Source organism: Anguilla rostrata, chromosome 17, assembly GCF_018555375.3.
Source record: "Anguilla rostrata isolate EN2019 chromosome 17, ASM1855537v3, whole genome shotgun sequence".
NCBI classification, from domain to species: domain Eukaryota; kingdom Metazoa; phylum Chordata; class Actinopteri; order Anguilliformes; family Anguillidae; genus Anguilla; species Anguilla rostrata.
In genome coordinates, this window is record NC_057949.1 from 30,295,215 (window position 1) to 30,314,318 (window position 19,104).

The 19,104-nt window shown below is 47.0% G+C and overlaps 1 protein-coding gene and 2 long non-coding RNA genes across 7 annotated transcripts in view; 1 reads left to right on the top strand and 2 right to left on the bottom strand.

Moving 5' to 3' along the window:
* Window positions 1-1,998: 1,998 nt before the first annotated feature.
* LOC135243023 (chromobox protein homolog 1) lies at window positions 1,999-12,778 on the bottom strand. Of its 2 annotated transcripts, XR_010326533.1 has the most exons (7): window positions 12,586-12,778; window positions 8,996-9,097; window positions 7,086-7,260; window positions 5,917-6,100; window positions 5,557-5,651; window positions 3,125-4,877; window positions 1,999-3,007 (listed from the first exon to the last, which is right to left on the bottom strand). XR_010326533.1 is itself a non-coding variant. In XM_064314447.1 (6 exons), exons 2-6 carry the CDS (start codon window positions 9,036-9,038, stop codon window positions 4,733-4,735), a joined length of 642 nt encoding a protein of 213 aa, XP_064170517.1. In that variant the 5' UTR covers window positions 9,039-9,097; window positions 12,586-12,778; the 3' UTR covers window positions 1,999-4,732. The 2 variants fall into 2 exon arrangements, 1 of the variants encoding a protein (XP_064170517.1); XM_064314447.1 differs by having other exon boundaries at window positions 1,999-4,877.
* Window positions 12,779-16,100: 3,322 nt separating this feature from the next.
* The window catches only part of LOC135243811 (uncharacterized), a 38,719-nt gene continuing 35,715 nt past the window's right edge, over window positions 16,101-19,104 (bottom strand). The window contains exon 2 of the long non-coding RNA XR_010326801.1: window positions 16,101-16,311. This is a non-coding gene — a long non-coding RNA (uncharacterized LOC135243811). The remainder of the gene's footprint in view (window positions 16,312-19,104) is intronic.
* LOC135243810 (uncharacterized) overlaps window positions 16,164-19,104 on the top strand; it is a 51,856-nt gene continuing 48,915 nt past the window's right edge. For all 4 annotated transcript variants that reach the window (XR_010326798.1, XR_010326797.1, XR_010326799.1 and 1 more), the window contains exon 1: window positions 16,164-16,304. This is a non-coding gene — a long non-coding RNA (uncharacterized LOC135243810). The remainder of the gene's footprint in view (window positions 16,305-19,104) is intronic.

Here is a 19,104-nt window from a genome sequence, read left to right on the forward strand (position 1 = left end):
ACTCAGACTTGTTGGACTTGTACTTATCAGACTCCATTATACATGCGTCTAAAACTGCTCATTGTACAAACTCACATATGATTAAAATGAGTTAAAATCTAAATTATATCATCGCACTGAATCATTTTCAGTCGCATCTTGCCTGATCAATCTTCTGCGCATCAGCGTAAGTGACGTATGACGTCTGCTCAGTGCCACTGGTCGCGAGAAATGTTTGTGTTAAGAGAGACGCCACAATTAGCATTTTCAAATTAATAACTGCCGTCCACGATGGAGACTAAACTCGGCGCTATCTACCATCTGCAAGCGGAAAATTGGGGGGTAACATGAAACGACTTTCAATTCTGTGAGGTAAGTCAGGTTATATTTAACTAATGTGATTAAACCAGGCAAGTTTACCAAACCAGCTAACGTTACTGCAGCAACCTGCAAATTTGTTTTAACGGTCAGTTTTGGTTTATTCGTTTTCGCAGGTTGCTACGCTTTGACCCGCTCGTTAACAATCGTTTCAACTGTAATATACTCGGCATTCTAACGTTTCCTTTCTGCCAGTCAATACCGATGCTGTGATTTAAATAGTAGCTAACCTACTGTGAACGTATTGTGGTCTACAATTGTCCTGAAGTGGAGGTTTAAAACGAACATCCTTTACTTAGTGTCCAATTATGTAGGCCTAGTCTTAATTGATTTCTGAAAAGTTAACTGGCTCTTCTTGTACGAGTTTTTGGCTGTTGCAGGAGATTTATACATTGATATACAGTGGTCCTAACCGCATGCTGTGGTCTGGCCTGTTGACCTTTTTCTATATCATTTTTTTGTTGTTGTAAATTTCCACAATGGTGAGGTATTATTAAAGTTCCCGCTGGCCATTCATTATATGTAGTTATAATTAATGTTTCTTACAGACCTTTGAAAACTAAAACCACTTGTGATTTGTTGTGTACACATACACTGCAGTCCAGAAGTACTTGGACATTGACTATTTTTGTTTAGGGTCTGCACATTGGATAAGAAATGAAAGGGTGAAGGTAAGGGCTGTCAGCTTTAATCTCAGGGTAGGGTATCTGCATCCATACTGGGTGAGCCTTGTAGTAATTGGGCTGCTGAGCTTTTTTTTTTTTTTTTTTTCCATTCAGTTTCTTAATTTAAACATGAAAGCACCTCAAAGTCGACCTGGACTCTGGGTCATGTGACCAGGATTCACTAAAATGTACCATTGTGGCAGTTTCCTTTCATGGGGAAACTCACTGAACCTTGTCATTGGTGAAAGTTTGCCCACCATCACATTACGTTAATGGTCATTACGTTTAAGTATTTGTGCCCCTTCTGCAGGTCATTATTAGTTACCCTGTGGTATCTACCAATGCAAAGTCATTTCTGTACAACTCGTCACTATAAACTAGTGCTAAATTCTTAAATGTAATGCAACGACAGGTAAGAAACGCATCTTAACATTTTAACTCGTCCAACTGATTCAGTGTAGCATCGTTTTTCCGTTTCTGTTGAATGGGCTTTCCAGAACCTTCTGGAGAGGTTAAACGACTCTGCTACTTGCAGCACCACCTTCAGGACATGGCTGGTCTCATTCTGAGGCTGCAAGCCAAACATTACCCAGGAGAGCAGAGAGAAGCCCTGCTCTTATCGAAAGGAGTCATAATCCAGCTAGCACAATGCGCGCTCTGTGTTTGTGCTCATTCTTTTCACTATACTTATTTTCCCATCACCATTTATACCGCTGGCTGACACTGGGTGGGAAGGATCTTATTTTATTATCCGAAACTGAGGATCTCAAATTCATTCTCACTCATGTCTCTTCCCAGTGTATGAACAGAACACAACATAAAACTTCACTCTGTACTAAAATAATATTCAGTGAACATACCACATATAGAATTACAGTAAAAGAAACATCCAACAGCAGCAAGGGCTCTCCTGCTGAATTAATAGTGCACTAAATGGATTCTTTCCAGTGCAAAACAAAATAAATGAAGTGAGACATGACAAAAAAGTGTTTATTCTCCAAAAACACAGACAAGTTACCCCAGACACACGTAAAGCAACAAACTAACATGCAACAAAATGAATATTGTTCTATCGTATAATTTGTTTCTACTGTAAAAGAGAATAACAAAAATAAAATGTAACGGAGCCACTTATCAACTGACCCTGTGAGCAGGCACCAGAGCGTCCAGGTGTGCGCTGCAGGGGGCTGTGGACCTGTGAGCAGGCACCAGAGCGTCCAGGTGTGCGCTGCAGGGGGCTGTGGACCTGTGAGCAGGCACCAGAGCGTCCAGGTGTGCGCTGCAGGGGGCTGTGGACCTGTGAGCAGGCACCAGAGCGTCCAGGTGTGCGCTGCAGGGGGCTGTGGACCTGTGAGCAGGCACCAGAGCGTCCAGGTGTGCGCTGCAGGGGGCTGTGGACCTGTGAGCAGGCACCAGAGCGTCCAGGTGTGCGCTGCAGGGGGCTGTGGACCTGTGAGCAGGCACCAGAGCGTCCAGGTGTGCACTTCAGGAAGAAGCCTAATCTGCCGTTGTGTGTGCATGTGGCTCAGTAAGACTCAGGAGACTGAACCTTACATTTCAGTCTGCATTGCAAATTATTTTTCTTTCACAGATATCGTTTCTCAGGGAGGGGGAGGGGTCTGGCTGCTCATTTTAAAGATCATGTGAGCGTGTATTAAATACCGCGATGGCCATTTTGCTCCCGCTAAAATCCAGCGGAAATTTTCCCGTAGACGGCCCCGCCCATTTCATCTTTAACGGTACAGAAGCGTCGGTTGTGGACCGGCTGACGATGTCCAGCTGAGGCCGTTGCTGTTTTTGCAGTCCTGGAAGTTAAACGGAACAGATTTACATTTGCGACACACCGTATAACGCCCCCCACATTATGAAATATTGTACTTTGTGTTTTTTTTTTTTAGCTGCTGATTTGGAACAGGGCGTTTCCCCTCCTCCCACCTCCTCCTTGATCGTAAACTCCTGCAAACCGAGTGCAGAGCCCCCCACGCCTGAGTACTGCCCTCAGGCTCCACCCCACGCCTGAGTACTGCCCTCAGGCTCCACCCCACGCCTGAGTACTGCCCTCAGGCTCCACCCCACGCCTGAGTACTGCCCTCAGGCTCCACCCCACGCCTGAGTATTGCCCTCAGGGTCCACACTGCAGATAAAGAAGGAACTGAGGTATGAGTACAGGAAATGAAATGGAGTCGACAACACAGTTTCACATCTCTGCTATCTGCCAGATACTCTGATCTCTCTCCAGCACTGGTTACAGAGTACCTTTGGGGAGGGGGGGGGGCTCCTGGACTGATCAGCCAATGGCGTAACAGATTCTAGAACAGGGGCGGGTAATTCCAGTCCTAGAGGGCGGGCGTGTGTGCAGGCAGTTCGTTTCCACCGGTCACCCTGGGCATATGCGCTGATTGGCTGAACACGCCAGCACTGGTTCACTCACACATTAGATCACAGTAGGTTTCATGCTGGGACACAAGGAGCAGCATTCAGCTGCAGCCAGAACGTCCTCTGCTGAGAGTGCCAGGGCCAGAAGCCTGAAAACCAGAGAGACACGGCCCTCATTGTCCACCTCCGTTTCAAACGGATCGACGTGCCAGAGCCAGAAGGACACCAAAAACTCGCTCTTCGATTGCATCACGGCTGCAAAATCAAGCGCCTCAGTCTCAGCACTGTCCTCTTACTGATCTAGGGAGGGACTGCCATAGATGACCAAACATTAAATCAGCAAGAAAATGAAGGTGAATCTGGTCGCACCTAGCCCTGCGGCAGGTACCGCCAGACCTCAGTCACACAACCACTGATAAGAAACGGCCGCACTACACCCACAGTTCTCTCATAGAACACTGCTCTGCAAGTTCTACAGCTCTGCAACGCACATCTTGGCTTGCACCTAATTGAACAGTTCATTTCCAATCTGCTCACCCCCCACCAGGGTGGGGACTGACAGGCCGTTAAATGCACCTGCGTTTGGGCCCTTCTTCATCAACTGCAGCAGAAGTCAAAAAGCCGAAGTGAGAAGTTCTAGAAGAATCTTTGTCCAAAAGAATTTGACCTCCACTGAGCCATTCCTTGGCCTTCTCCCTCTTTTTAAAAACCTATTTTCCTTAAGAAATAAAAGAAATAATATTTACACATTATATGATAATGGCATGATAAGAAAGGCCAACAGCTGACATATGTTCCAATAAAAACAGCCTGAGGGACAGAAATAGCTCAGCGGGGGGTGGGGGGTGGCAGTGGCAGAGGATGCAGACAGGAGAGGAGAAACTGAGCTGGAGAAATGGTACTTAAAGCCCGAAAACCCTGCGGATGTCTGAGGGCTTGGGTCCAGCTGTCCTGGGATGGCGGTGGTTACCCTGTCCCTGTCCCCCCCCGTCCCCCCGTCCCCCCCCCCACCGCAGGACTATGTCACCTCAGCCAAACAAGCAGCCGGTCCGACTACCATATGCACAGATGCACAGCCCACCAGAGGTCATCGGTGAATAGACTGAATGGCATAGAAAAGGGGAACTACATTTCCCACGATGCCCCTCCCCCTGCCCACCCAAAAGTACTGTCTGTGTGTGGAATGAAAGGCCACTTAAACAGTCCGGGTTGGTAAAAAGCAAGGTGGTTAAGAAAATACTGCACCCCTCCCCCCCTCCCCAAAAACCCCCACCCTCACCCTGGTCAGCTTTTTAACCCCCTTCCCCTCTCCCTCCCCCACGTCTCTTTCTTGGCTAGTTCTTGTCGTCCTTCTTCTCCTCCTCCTCGGTGGGGTAGGAGTGCCACGTCAGCCGCTCCTCGTAAAAGGAGATCACCACCTGGGGGCACTTCACGTTGGCCTCTTTGGCTGGAACCAGGTCTGCCTCGTCCGAGTTCTTCCTGCGGGAGAGAGGAACAGCCCAGAGGCATGGGCAGGTCACTCCAGCACCGCCCAGTGCACCGTCCAATCATTACAGCCCAATTATCACTACAGCAGAGTGCACCGTCCAATCGTTACAGCCCAATTATCACTACAGCCCAGTGCACCGTCCAATCATTACTGCCCAATTATCACTACAGCAGAGTGCACCGTCCAATCATTACAGCCCAATTATCACTACAGCCCAGTGCACCATCCAATCATTACTGCCCAATTATCACTACAGCAGAGTGCACCGTCCAATCACTACAGCCCAATTATCACTACAGCCCAGTGCACCGTCCAATCACTACAGCCCAATTATCACTACAGCCCAGTGCACCGTCCAATCACTACAGCCCAGTGCACCGTCCAGTCATTACAGCCCAATTATCACTACAGCCCAGTGCACCGTCCAGTCATTACAGCCCAATTATCACTACAGCCCAGTGCACCGTCCAGTCATTACAGCCCAATTATCACTACAGCCCAGTGCACCGTCCAATCATTACTGCCCAATTATCACTACAGCAGAATCCAAAGTCCAATCATTACTGCAGAGTTATTATTGCTTGTGTTTCTCTCCTGGGTGCTGCACATTTTGAAAGGGATAGTTCACTTTCTGGAGTTTTTAAAAAGTGGGGGCAGGGGCACACGCACCATTTCATGAGGAACATGAGCTCTCCGCTGGAGTCTGTGGCTCCAATGATGCGCTCTGGGTCCAGCCCTCGAGCGAAACCCCGGGGCTTCTCCGGCTGGGGGGGGAGAATTGAGAGAGGGAAGGGGGGAGAAAGAGGGAGGGAGAGATGCACTCCACATTAGAGGGCACTGAAAGGCAAATTTCTCATTGATTCAGAAATAAACACAAATTTATTTGCTCTAGTCTCTGTGGTTCTGTCCCAGTCTCGGAGCAGAACTCTAGTCTGTGGTTCTGTCCCAGTCTCGGAGCAGAACTCTAGTCTGCGGTTCTGTCCCAGTCTCGGAGCAGAACTCTAGTCTGTGGTTCTGTCCCAGTCTCACCTCGTCTTTCCTCTTCTTGGGCCGGCTCTCCTCCCCGGCGGGCTCCGTGTCGGACTCCGTGGGCTTGCGTTTGGCTCCCGCCTCCTTCTTCTCCACCTCGTGGGCGGTCTTCTGCGACTGCAGGAACTCGGCGATCAGGTCCGGGCAGTCCAGGTTATCCTCCGGCTCCCAGGTGTTGTCTTCACTGAGGTGCGCACACGCACACACACACACGCGCGCACACACACAGGCACGCACAAGAGAAACACTACAGTCAGTCAGCCAGAACACACCAGCAGCATCATCAGCAGCACAGTCCTAGTGCTTAGATACTAAACTGCATGCTTAGTCTCCATACTTAAACCTGCACACTGTCCTTGCACCCGCAAATACAGCCAGGGCTACACTGGGCTCCCTTTCAGGAGCACTTGCTCCTGAAAACTGATGTGCTCCTAAATAAAATTTCCAGTTGGCACACATCTACCTGGGCTGCAAGATGTTAGATGCGAGTGTGGAGGCCTGAAAGCTTATTCCAGCAGGAGTTACTCTGCCCAGAGGTAACCGCAAAGCAGAAAAAGCACACAGCGTAACTCCCACACAGCAAACACCCCACCGCATTCATCTCACTAGCGGGAGAGAAAACCCGTAATGACACAGGAGTCCGCTAAACCCCCCGCCCCCCCCCCACTCCCGAGAGCCCCCCACTCACTCAGAGAAGCCCCCCCCTCCCCCCACTCACTCAGAGAAGCCCCCCCCCCTCCCCACTCACTCAGAGAAGCCCCCCCCCCTCACTCACTCAGAGAAGCCCCCCCCCCACTCACTCTCAGAGAAGCCCCCCCCCCTCACTCAGAGAAGCCCCCCCTCCACTCACTAGAAGACCCCCCTCCTACCCCCCACTCACTCAGAGAAGCACCCCCCCTCCCCACTCACTCACTCAGAGAAGCCCCCCCCACTCCCTCCCACTCTCTCAGAGAAGCCCCCCCTCCCCACTCACTCAGAGAAGCCCCCCCACTCACTCCCCCCACTCACTCAGAGAAGCCCCCCTCCCCACTCACTCACCACTCCTCAGAGAAGCCCCCCCCTCACCCCCCCACTCACTCAGAGAAGCCCCCCCCTCCCCTCCCACTCACTCAGAGAAGCCCCCCCACTCACTCCCCTCCCCACTCACTCAGAGAAGCCCCCCCACTCACTCAGAGAAGCCCTTCCATTTCAGCAGGTACTCCACCCGGCCCTTCACCACCCGCCGATCCAGCACTTTCTCCACCACATACTCCTCCTCCTCTTCCTCCACCACCTCCTCCACCTTCTTCTTGGTCTGCTTCTTCCCTGTAGTGGGCGCCAGCTTGACCTCTGCCGGGGGGGCTTCTGTAGAAGGGGGGGCACAGGGGTGCAGGACAGTCTGTTACCAGTCCTGGCAGGCAGCCTCACCTCCTGAAGGGTACCTCACCGCCGGGGGCAGAAATGTGACAAATGGGACGGGGGGGGGGGGGGTCTAACGTGTTTAGCTGTGATGGCAGCGTTTATCTTCTGTGGCGAGCGAGGGCAGCTGGTGATCACCGCTCCGTCCGAGTCGCTGTCTACAGAGAGCCAGGCAACCCCCCTGCCCCCGCCACCGCCCCCACCCTACCCCACCAAAATCTTCCCCCGACACATCCGGCCCCTGACAGTGACTCTTAAGACAGAAGAGAAACTAATATAAACGCGCCCCGCTGCGCCTGCCATAGGGCCGAAATGTAAAACTATAGAGCAGCACGGTCTTTGCTGTAAAAACTAAGCATTATGGGCACTCAAGCAAAACTAATGTTGTCACTTTCTAAAAAGGGGGAGGTGGGATGACCAGGGGCATCATGTACATTATCATCACATTATTCCCACTGCCTGCAGGTCCACCAATCAGAAGAGAATGCAGATCGTAGATCCTGCAAGACCTCAACTGTGATTTCATTGGAGTACAAGCAAGGCTACACGCGCACACAAGCTTGCGCTACGCGTTACACGCGGTACACAAGTGGCAGGTGGAATTATGGGAGACGGACAGGGGCACGCTTCAGGACAGAAGCAGCATAAGGGGGCGTATCGCTGCATTCTCCAGCTGACCTCCGTCACAGTAACAGTGGCGCTCCAGCTGTGGCCCAATCCAAATCCAGTTTGTGTGCCTTCAGAAGCTGTCCTGTTGCTATGCTGGTAATGCTAACCCACACACTCAACCACCCTTAGGGTGATTTAAAAGAAAAAGATTTAAAAGTCCTTGTTAAGAACTTCAAATATGTGCATTCTGCATAAATTTAAATGCTTGGACAGTCCACCAAGATCTTCACAATGACTGCATTGATTTCCAAATCAGTTTAACCCAGGTCCGTGAACTATGGGTTTCCTGTACTGGACGTACTTTTAGGTTGTCATATGTCTGTTTGGTTACACTTGTGTAGTCGCTCTGGATAGAGCGTCTGCAAGCCTAGTAATGTAATGTAAAACGCACCGGCCTATTGGACGAGGTTACAGGCCAGCTTTAACCTGAAGCACTGTTCACACGAACCTCAACAGGGCTGCTTCTGCTTCCCACAATCCCACTCAATTCATCATCTTTCTGGTTCCTTGTGTCGTTACATCATATTGATAAGAAACGGTGACATGACACGCCGGGGGGGGGGGGTCTGGCAGGCAGGAGGCCACAGTTGACCCACCCTTCCAGTCCTGCCACAGTTCTGAGCCCCGAGCAGCCAGAATGTCACACAGGCGCAAAGTGATCACAGCCCTCCTTCCAGCGCCTTCCACACACGCTGCAGTCAAACGCTTTGCATTGAACAGCCAGTACCCCTCTGACCAACGCTGCTGATGCTTCCCCACAGCCCTGCCCCCCAGCCCCCCTCCCACAACATTAACCCTTTAAGGTGTGAGGTCACAAATGCGTCATTACAATGTTCTAAATTGCTGATGTCACAATCACTGCCGGCGACTGATAGCAGTGGAGTTCTAGAACACTGACTTAAGAATTTTGATGGGGAAACCAAAAAAACTAAATTTGAAAAAGCCCTGCGCTTCTAAAGGGAGGTTCATAAGACAGGAAAGAGTGTTTGCAGTAGAAGAAAGTGTCGGAGACCTGTGGGAGGAGCACCGTTAGGGGGTTCTGTTGGCTCGCTCATACTTGCTGGGAAGGGGGGGGTCAGTGGAACCAGCTGGTTCCTTGTCAACTTCAACAGAGCTAAACAGGGTGAAAAAGTGGAGGGGGGGGGGGAAGGGAGGGGGGGTCACATCAGTCAAGGTAACAGCGGGGGGGGGGCACATAGGGAATGGAGAGAATGGCATTGATAAGAACATTGTGATACAGTCTGTGTGTACTCCTAGTGCTTAACCACCCCAACATCACAGTCAACCAATGTGCACTTAAAGCAGAATTAACACATTCACTGTAATACTCATGGTTAATTACAATATTACAGAGTTACTGTTTATTACAAGCATGGTACAGTTACACAGACCAACACACAAAAAGCACACTTCGTCTCTAAAGGCCTTGGGGACGGCACCTGTTGGGTAGACGTGAAATCTCTGAAAAGTACAGACCGCGCTCATTTTTTACCATTTCAATTATCTTTTATTTATTTAGAATACATAGAAAAAAAATACCCCATTTATTTAACCAGCTAAGGCCTCACAAGTTACCCCAGGGCAATGACAGGTCGTACTGCAGCTAAACCCATGCACACAAACTCGCTGGTGGCCACTCAGCCTGCAGAGTGGCCACCAGCGAGTTTGTGTGCATGGGTTTAGCTGCAGTACGACCTGTCATTGCCCTGTACCATGCTTGTAAACAGTCCCGTGGGCGCAAGGTGCACATGCTCAGTTCACCGCTTGGGGGGGGGGGGGGGGGGGGGTCGAGGGCGTCTTGGACCGGCGTCAGTTCTCCTGTAGTATCCCGTGGGCTACTACAGGAGAACTGACGCCGGTCCAAGACGCCCTCGACCCCCCCCCCCCCCCCCCAAGCGGTGAACTGAGCATGTGCACCTTGCGCCCACGGGACGAGGCTGACATCGCTCCACCATTCACTACACACTACCATTCACTACACACTCCCGTGCGCTACACACTCCCGGTCGCTACACACTCCTGGTCGCTACACACTCCCGGTCGCTACACACTCCCGGTCGCTACACACTCCCGTACGCTACACACTCCCGGTCGCTACACACTCCCGGTCGCTACACACTCCCGGTCGCTACACACTCCCGGTCGCTACACACTCCCGGTCGCAGGCCACTAACGACAAACCAAGACTGCGGGGACCAGCTTCTGCCAGCGGAGCCACTCAGGAGCTCCAGAGCGAGTTTTAAGATCCCTAAAGCTCATCTGCTGAGAAAAACACACATTTCTGTAGTACTGTATCCTTTCCCCTCCACATTAGCATGCAGTACTTAAATTCCCCAGACAAAAAAAAAATAAATAAATAAATAAATGAAAGACCAGGGCAGGCCGCAGCATCAGTCGCTGGATTAACACAGATCGTGGCATTCTGAGTGTGTGAAATCCCCCGATGGTGATGGTGCTATCCCCAGCACAGACTGACTTTGCCTCCGCCTCACATATGCAAAACCCTGAGCTTTGAATACAGTCCCTACGCCCCCAGCTCCAGCATCAGTACAGGGAGTCTGTGCATCTGAACACTGTGTACAGTGAGCACAACAAAAATGCATTATGAAGCAAATCAGCATTTTAAGTCCAAAAACAAGTACGTTCACGTGAAGAGAATTTGGTCAGGGGAAATATCAACTCGTGAAATCTGCTGGAGCGTCTCATCTCCTCACTCTGTCCACTGCAGAGAAAGTCCCTCACTCCCTTCTGCATATGGGCGTGAGTACAGGGATTATGTTACAGCATATTATATGGAAACATTCCAGCTCATATTTACAGATACTAGAAGGAAGCAATCATATCATGATGAAGCCAGAAACAAAAACACAATGACTGTATAAACTTTGAAAATAAGCATGAAGTCAGGAGACTGATGTCTGATGTATTGCTTCATTGTAGCATAAATAGGGAGCTAAGATAAGTTTGCAAGAGTTTTGTGACCTGTTGGTTGGATATGTTTTGCTACAGGCTGTGCAAATTTGCTTCACGGTAATTGACAGTGCGGTACTTAAAATGCAAGATCTAAAACACAAAACCATTCGCAAATAAACAACGTATCGACTATGTTCACGGCGGTCGAAATGGTTCCACTGTAACTGATGTCCAAACGATCATATTTACACATTGAACGAAATAATTCAAGTGCATCAACTTCCTGGTCTAATTAAAGAGACCATTGGGCAGCAAAGACTTGCACGGCTTTTCGCATTTAAAAATGTGATGCTGAACGCAAGGTATTGAGGCATCAGGAAGCGCTGTGCTGCCTTTACAGCGCGAGGATTATATCGAGGACAAGCAGCTGCACCGCACTTGCATCCGTTTACCAGTTACAATTAGTTCCGCATTTCATAATCTTAATAATTCCAAACAGTTCCAATCTCCCCTCCAGGTCGCATACAAACTTGCTGCAAGTTTATCGGACAAACAACCAATTCTGGGTCAGGCAAACTCTCTCACACGATAAAGCTGTTCGCACTAACATTCGGCAGTTCACTGAATAGTTAGCACGAGAAGGTCCACCAAACGAACGGATATAGCTACAGTTAAATGTCAGTAGAACCCAAAGTATAACTTTCGGGCGTGACGAACCGGTTAGCTAGCAGTCTGATTGTGGGGTTCTTGAAACGGATTCGTGTGCTGCTCGTGCAATGTTACCTAGTTAGCTAACCGTAGCATAAATTGGTATGCACGGAACAACTGTCAGATTTGTTCTTCAATGCAATGGCCGCTAACTTGACTAATCTAGAGATCAATGTGCAGCGGGGGACTGAGATGCTCCACCACGAAGGTCTGCAGGGTGCTGAACACGAGCACAGGGCGAGTGACATGGCTAGGTGGCTACGGTTAGAAAATTATTCCAGCCGATATGCATCAAGCTAACTTTGTACCTCTCCTGAATATGCCCAATTCCGAATTTTATGTCAACAGGTCATCGGCAATCACGGTAAATAAAAAAGAAAATGTTCTGTTGTGATAGCGCTATGAAAACATTACATTTCAGGCAGCCCATCCCCCTCTTGACCAAGTGATGGCAACTGCATACTATCCGTTTGGGCTAGTTAGCCAATGCTAATGATATGCACGGCGATCCAGAGAAAACACCTCGTAAATCCAACGTGTTGAAAGCCGCACATGTTAATCTGATCACCTCTGATTTGTTCTGTTTGCGGACTGATTGGGCTAACGAGATGATTACGGCGAGCCACGCGCATTTCTGCCATTTCTCGTGCTCTCGCAGCCTACCCGCCTCCTTACCGTCTCCTCCATGTTGACCTGGATCAGACACAGCGCTACTCAAACGATAACACTCAACATAAGGTTGCGTGGAAAAATGAAAACAAACTCCATGCGGTTCATAGCAACGCAGCAGCTCCTAAACAATACTAATAGCTGAATATTACACGTATCTTAAATCATGCACATCGCATGGCTTTACGGATGCGACATAATTTTCTCGGGACACACCACCACAATAGCGAGGGCTAGCTGGCTTGCTATCTCGAAAGCAGCGCTAACTAGCTCTCAAGCTACAGTAGTAGTCAGTAGTCCAACACAACTTACCTTTAGGAAAAAATAGGTTCGAACGAAACCGAGAATATACTGTACGTTCTGAGTTTTAAATGTACGGCGATTTACAGTTAGGTCAGGAGGAAAAGCTCTTTATTTTTACGTCCGCCTCTTTCTATCTCTCGTTTTCGGCTCTCGAGACAAAAGGCATCCAATGCCTCAGCGACCCGCCAACTCTTAGTGCGCAAGCGCCATGACGATTCTGAAATAATCTTGGGAAATGAAGTTCACCGTGCATGTGAGCATATAATAATTCTCTCTCTCTCTCTCTCTCTGTCTCTCTTGCTCACGTAAACAAGGTTTCTTTTACCACACCTATACTCGCACACATACTCACTGTGTATCTTTCATACACAAAGGTTTACTAATATACTTCATAAGATCAGTCATTTAAAAAATATATATTTTTATTATAGATTTTCTAAAAATACATTTTGGCACACAACACAAGGCTGCAAGGTAGGCTCATTCAATTCGCTTATTTTAACTCTTTGCTTCCTTTCCTAGCTTCACCCATTCTTTGAATCGAGGAAACGTATAAGGCAAAACGTCCTTGCTTTTAAGTGTCATTTTGAATGACATATGTAGCAGATGGGGAGAGGCTGATCCACAGGTTCCACAGGATCATTATATGACACATGTTCCGAAAAAATATTTCCACAAAGGATGCGCATAAATTCTTCAAGAGCCTCCTAGCTTCTTGTAGGTGCATTTAATGGGTTGGAATGTCCTCAAAGATGGCGCACCTTGATTGATTTCCAGGTCAGTCAAGGACCTCAGATACAAAGGACAAATAAAATAAACAGTTTGGAATGCACCCACATTGACAGCATGTGATTCAAGATGTCAATTTCACATATTTTTGACCCGGTTGGCCCCCCGTACCAGGAAACGAGGCATGGGGGTGAAAAAATTAGCAGTTGGAACGCACCCCAGGGCTGCGTCCGAATAGTCTTTATTGCTTAGGAAGGTTCCTAACTGAGTGAAATGACCCGGAAGTATCTAAGTGGCAGCCATGATAAGAGCTGGTCGAATACTCTAAATGCTAAGGAAAGGTGCTTCAATGCTTCCTATCTTATCTCCTTTAGCATAGGGCACACTGGACCGTCCTTTACGAAATGAAAAGAGATAATGCTGTCCCACAATTCCTTACTGCAGCAACATTTAAAACGAAGCACCATTCGGCCGTTCACGAAAACAAACGATCAACATGACTGAGTTGTGTCGTGGTTCTTAAGCTATTATATGCATAGGCTTATATTCAGATCATAATCAGCACATTAACCATAACACAGAAGTCTGTCTTTCAAGAAAATGGGATATGACACATTTTTAGCCAGATTATGTTTTTAATTCAACATGTTTGAAACTTATGAATGATGATATGTATAGTAGTAAATTCGTAGGCCTAACCTATGCCTATCTTGCATTAAATTTAATGAATTATTTTCATACAATCATACTAATTGGGATTCACATTGATAAAAATGAGTGGACAGGAGGGTGAGCGTGAGCAACCATTCTCAATGTGACAACCATTTTGTTTCAATTTGTGACTGGTAGCCTATATTCCTTTTTTATTTCAATTCCAACCTTGGTAATGAAGTAATATTTTTTACCGCGTTGTCCACGTTTATATAGCCCGCATGAAACAACACGGTAGGAACGCACGAGGTGAAGCATCTAAGATGTGCTTTTAGTAGTCCATCTTCGGAACATTGTAGTTTTACCACGGCAGACCTACGTCAATAACATCCGCCGTCGCATAATTACGTAGCCTAGTGTAAGTGCAGTCGGATTCTCTTAGCACCGCGGTTGTCTTTTCCTAAGTCCTTTTGAATTCTCCTTCACATCTTTCCTTAACCTCATGACGTTTTCCATCGAGGTCAAGGAAAAGTGGTTAGGAAAAGACATAGAACATCATTTTTTTTACTATTTGGACACAGCCCAGGTCCTGCAGGTGTTTACCTCTCTGGTCCTCATTAGTGAAATCTGGTGGTGTACTGCATGTCTGGAGCAAACACCTGCATACACCTGCAGACTCCAGGCCTGGAGGTGAGTGGCGCTGGTGTAGAGTACGGGATGACACAGAGACAAACAATCTTCTGTTCTTCCGGCTCTGGAGAGATCTTCACCGACTTTCAGCTCAAAAACAATAACTAAATTGAATTGACTGAGGACATTGCACATCAAATAGGGTGAAACATAAAAAATAAAACACCATTTTAAGTTGATCTAAACAAATCTGCTGTTTGCTGAATAATCAATAGGTTCCTACGTTTAAATGACTTAATTCTTTTTGGTTGTATCAATAAGTTACAATTGATTTATCAATACATGGAATGTTAATTGTTTTACTAAGACCTTTAGCATATGCAAAACCTTTTAGCACTTGCAAAATTAATAACACAACCAATGATTGGTGCAAAACAAATGCCATGTCCAATCACTGGTCACGTTATTGGTTTTATGTGAGCTTAAAGGTTTTGCTTGTGCTAAAGGTCTCAGGAAACCAGGTCCTTTTGAGTATTAAGCATAGTGTAGGAGCAGGATGTGTCATTTTCAAAATAAATACTTCAGACAAAAGACTCAAGGAACTCACATTGAAGGGAGGTCACAAAACCAGTGAGCATTGTTTTTTATTTGTATCCCAGAGAGCGACCTTGCAGTGCCCCTCTTGCAGTTAACCTTTCTCCCTGTTTGAGTTAACCCTTTTCCCTGTGTGATCAGAAATCAGTTACAGTATTGATATATTGTAACATATGATCAGCTTACACACACGCACACACACAAGTTTATTCCTTGCACTCCAGTGGGCCTTTGAACCATTTTTGTGAGGTCATCGTTCAGGGTTGGGTTGTCTGCAGGGTGTGAAATTGTCTGTGTCACACACACACGCATGCACACACACACACACACACACACGCATGCACACACACACTCACTGGTACAGTCAGTCCCCCTCAGATCATTATTTACAGAGAAGCAGAGTAGTGTTTCACAGTACAGTTCAGGGAGACCCTGCTTCTTTCATCTGATCTACAGAAATGAGATATGCCCTGCAGTACCACCAGCGCACACACACTCTTCTGTCGTGGTCATTAAAGGGCGACTGAAATCACGTGCTCTGCTCAGCGGCGTGATCTGTGGAGCATGGAACCCAGTAATACCCTGTAGGCTACAAACCCCTGCATTGTTCCGAAACGGGTTCCATTCTTTCATTTCTTTGATTTGACACCGTCTTTGGTGTTTATTACCCCCCCCCCCTTATTTCCAGTGGTTTTTCCCTTGATCCACCTGACATACCAGGTCAGAGGTTAAGAAATGCAGTGGCGCTAAATTTTTAAAAGAAAAAGACAAACTCGAGAGAAGCGCGTTCGGGAGCTGAAGTTATTGCCAGCAATTACCAAATGGCTTTGATTTCTGTCTGGTTACGGGAAGGCCGGTGACAATGGTTCGCTGTTTTATTTTTACCGTCTTTTTTCGGAATCTCACTCGCCATTCATCCCGTTTGTTTGTTTGTTCGTCCACAGCATATTATCCTTTATATATCAAAACACAAAACACGTTATAAACATTAAAATAAAATCCAAATAAACAAACAAATGTCTGAACAAAAAAGAAGCTCATCGAAACGGCACGCCAGCCGAGGCCGCAGCTTTTCCCACCAGGAACGTCATCTTGCTGCAGCTGAGTCGAGTCGCCATCCACCGGTGAGTTCTTTTTTCCCTCGGGGGTTCTGGGGAGTGAAACGAGCCCCGGGATGGAGGAAGCTTGTATTAATTGGATGCTGGGGCCCGGGATTGAATTCGTTTCCCTGACGTTACGTTTCTAGTTGTTGCAAGATTGAGTACCTATTATTTCCCGTGCTCGTTGTAGCGGAAAATGATATTGTGGGCTGTGATTTTGTCTCATTGACCATGTAGTTGCACGATTGTCTGGTGTGGAGGTGTCTGTTTGTTCTTGGTGTGTTAGAGCTGGGTTGGTTGTCTGTGACGCACTGCGCCTATATCGGCCAGTATAGGCTATCTGCTGGCACGCGCAACTGCTCTTGCCGTTTTTACAATATGCACGTCATGAGTTAAAGCCTGAAATGTTCTTGGGAAGGGTACCGCAGGTTAGGGATTGGGCGGAGGAAGATCAAATTTGGACGATCTCAAAATCGACGCTTTGAATCGGGGGTGCGCGTCTCCGGTCCTGATGGAATGGGCGGTGTGGTGCTTTTGTTCCGACAACTTATTGTACCCTAGATTTACTTTTCTGTCAGCTCTAGAAACTTTGCGGGTTCACTCCTGTACTTGAGCTCAGTAAAATCTTTAGGACACTAATAATTAAGAGCAGACGTTGGCACAAATTCTTGAAACGGATCATTACATTACAGGCATTTAGCAGACGCTCTTTTTTATCCAGAGCGACTTACACAACTTTTTATATTGCATTTACACTGTATCCAAATATACAGCTGGATATGTACTGAAGCAATGCACATTAAATACCTTGCTTAAGGGTGCAATGGCTTTGTCCTACCGGAGAATCGATCCTGCAACCTTTAGGTTACAAGACCTAGACAAGGCGATACCTCTGGAGCAGAATGCTAAATCTAGGCATCTTGGTAAACTGTTCCTTTCCTGGTCCGACCTGGGCTGAGTGTAAGAAATCGCAGTGTAAAATCAGTGAGCCTCGTAACTGGTGGCCTGGTGCCCATTTGAATGTGGATTGTGACAAAATCCTTGCGTTCTATTGCAGTTTTATTTTGGGGAATGTTGTGTGAGTGTTCGTAATGGTTTGACACCAGTGGTGTAGAGAGACCTGTTGTTATTTAGTGGGGCACTGGAGCTGTAGGGTCAATTGCAGTGTGTTTTGTGAGTTTAAACCTCTAGACCACAGAGCTGCAGAACAACTGGAACATCTCTCTGAATCTGTGAAATAAAGGCTTTTTGTTCCTGTTGTAATGCAGTTCTGTGGTCTAGGGCTTTGAATCAGCGGTTTAAACCCCAACTAAGCACACTGGGATCGACCCATACAGTTTCAGTGCTGCATCTCCTGCTGAGCTCGGTGAAGACCTCCATTTTGGCTCTGGGGATTGGGAGTAGTGTTGTCTGCTGCTCCACCCGTTCCACCCGTTCCACCTGCGGTGCGGTGCGCTGAACGCACAGGTAACTGGCTCAGCAGCGCCTCTCCCGGGAGCTGCATGTGTTTCCAGTGATGTCCTGGCAGGATTCTCCATTCTGTAGTCTGTCTCACTCGGTTGGTCAAATTGTGGGGAAAAATGGTGCAATCCTGACACCTAGTGGTCGGTAAGCACATACTCAAGAATACTTGGTTGTACATCACAGAAAGTGTAACAAAACATATCTTTAAAAAAACGAGAAGAGTATACACTCATTAGGTAATAAAATCAGAATAGGTCTACGTTATGTTAAATACACAGGAAAATTGGGATTATTTATCATTGCTGTCGCAGTTTTCATAAAAATGCTGTTTTTGTCCAATACTTCTGTGTAATTTTATCATACATTTTATGTCAATGTGAAATATTGAAAATGTGGATCCCATTCCAATGGAAATAATGATTGCACATGTCATGGCCATGTAGACAAAGACTTATTCTCATTCTTTCATTTTTTTTCCTTCCCCTTTTCTCCTTTGTCTCTTCAGTTTTAAACTGAACTCTTTTCTCTGAGGCTATTAAACCAGTATAAACCTGTATGAACGCAGCATTTCATTACATTATTATTCATTACTGGCATTTAGCTGATGCTCTTACCCAGAGCGGCTTTTTATGCAGCATTTACACTGCATCCATTTATACAGCTGGATATATGCTGAAGCAATGCAGGTTAAGTACCTCGATCAAGGGTACAAGCGCAGTGTCCTGTGACCTTTAGGTTACAAGACCAGCTCCTTACCCATTATACTACACTGCTGCCCCACCTTGATGTAATGCTATATGGTAAATATGTGGTAAGAATAAAAAATGGGTAAAAAAAAAAAAAAAGGTAAATACTAAGAAACTGAAATGATTAGAAACACCTCCTCTATTACCTGTCAGTGACTATCTTGTGGTTAACAAAGGTTTAGGTTGTTTATAGTCTGAATGTAATTGTGTACTTCCTAGGAAATTCTACAATAACTAGCCTACTTCCTAACAGAAGTGTTTCCAAGAAAGTATTATCTAAATTCTTCGGAACTATGAAGTTACATTCAGGCTATAACCAACCTAAACCTTCGATAACTACAAGGCAGTCACTAATTGATCGGTAATAGAAGTCCTGTTTGTATGCATTACAGTTTTAGTTTCTTAGTATTTACTTTTGTATTCTTTTTTTGCCAGTGGTAATTACCCACTATATTTCTCGAATTGACCTGATAAATACCTGGTACTTGGGGGGCTGTAACTGGAAGCATTAACTGCTTTTGTCATTACACAGCAACATGCTGGTTCAGGGTCAGAATCTGAGACTCAAATGCAGCATCTGGATTGGACTACAGTGCCATGCTGTCCTGCCCTGT

Bases quoted from the DNA above. Each gene is read 5' to 3' on its own strand.
- LOC135243023 (XM_064314447.1), bottom strand. From the start codon at position 9,038: ATGAGCGAGCCAACAGAACCCCCTAACGGTGCTCCTCCCACAG. The intron at 5,652-5,916 runs GTGAGACTGGGA...CTCCCCCCCCAG, and splicing joins CCAAGAAGAGGAAAGACGAG to CCGGAGAAGCCCCGGGGTTT. The intron at 4,878-5,556 runs GTGCGTGTGCCC...TCTCTCCCGCAG, and splicing joins CTCATGTTCCTCATGAAATG to GAAGAACTCGGACGAGGCAG.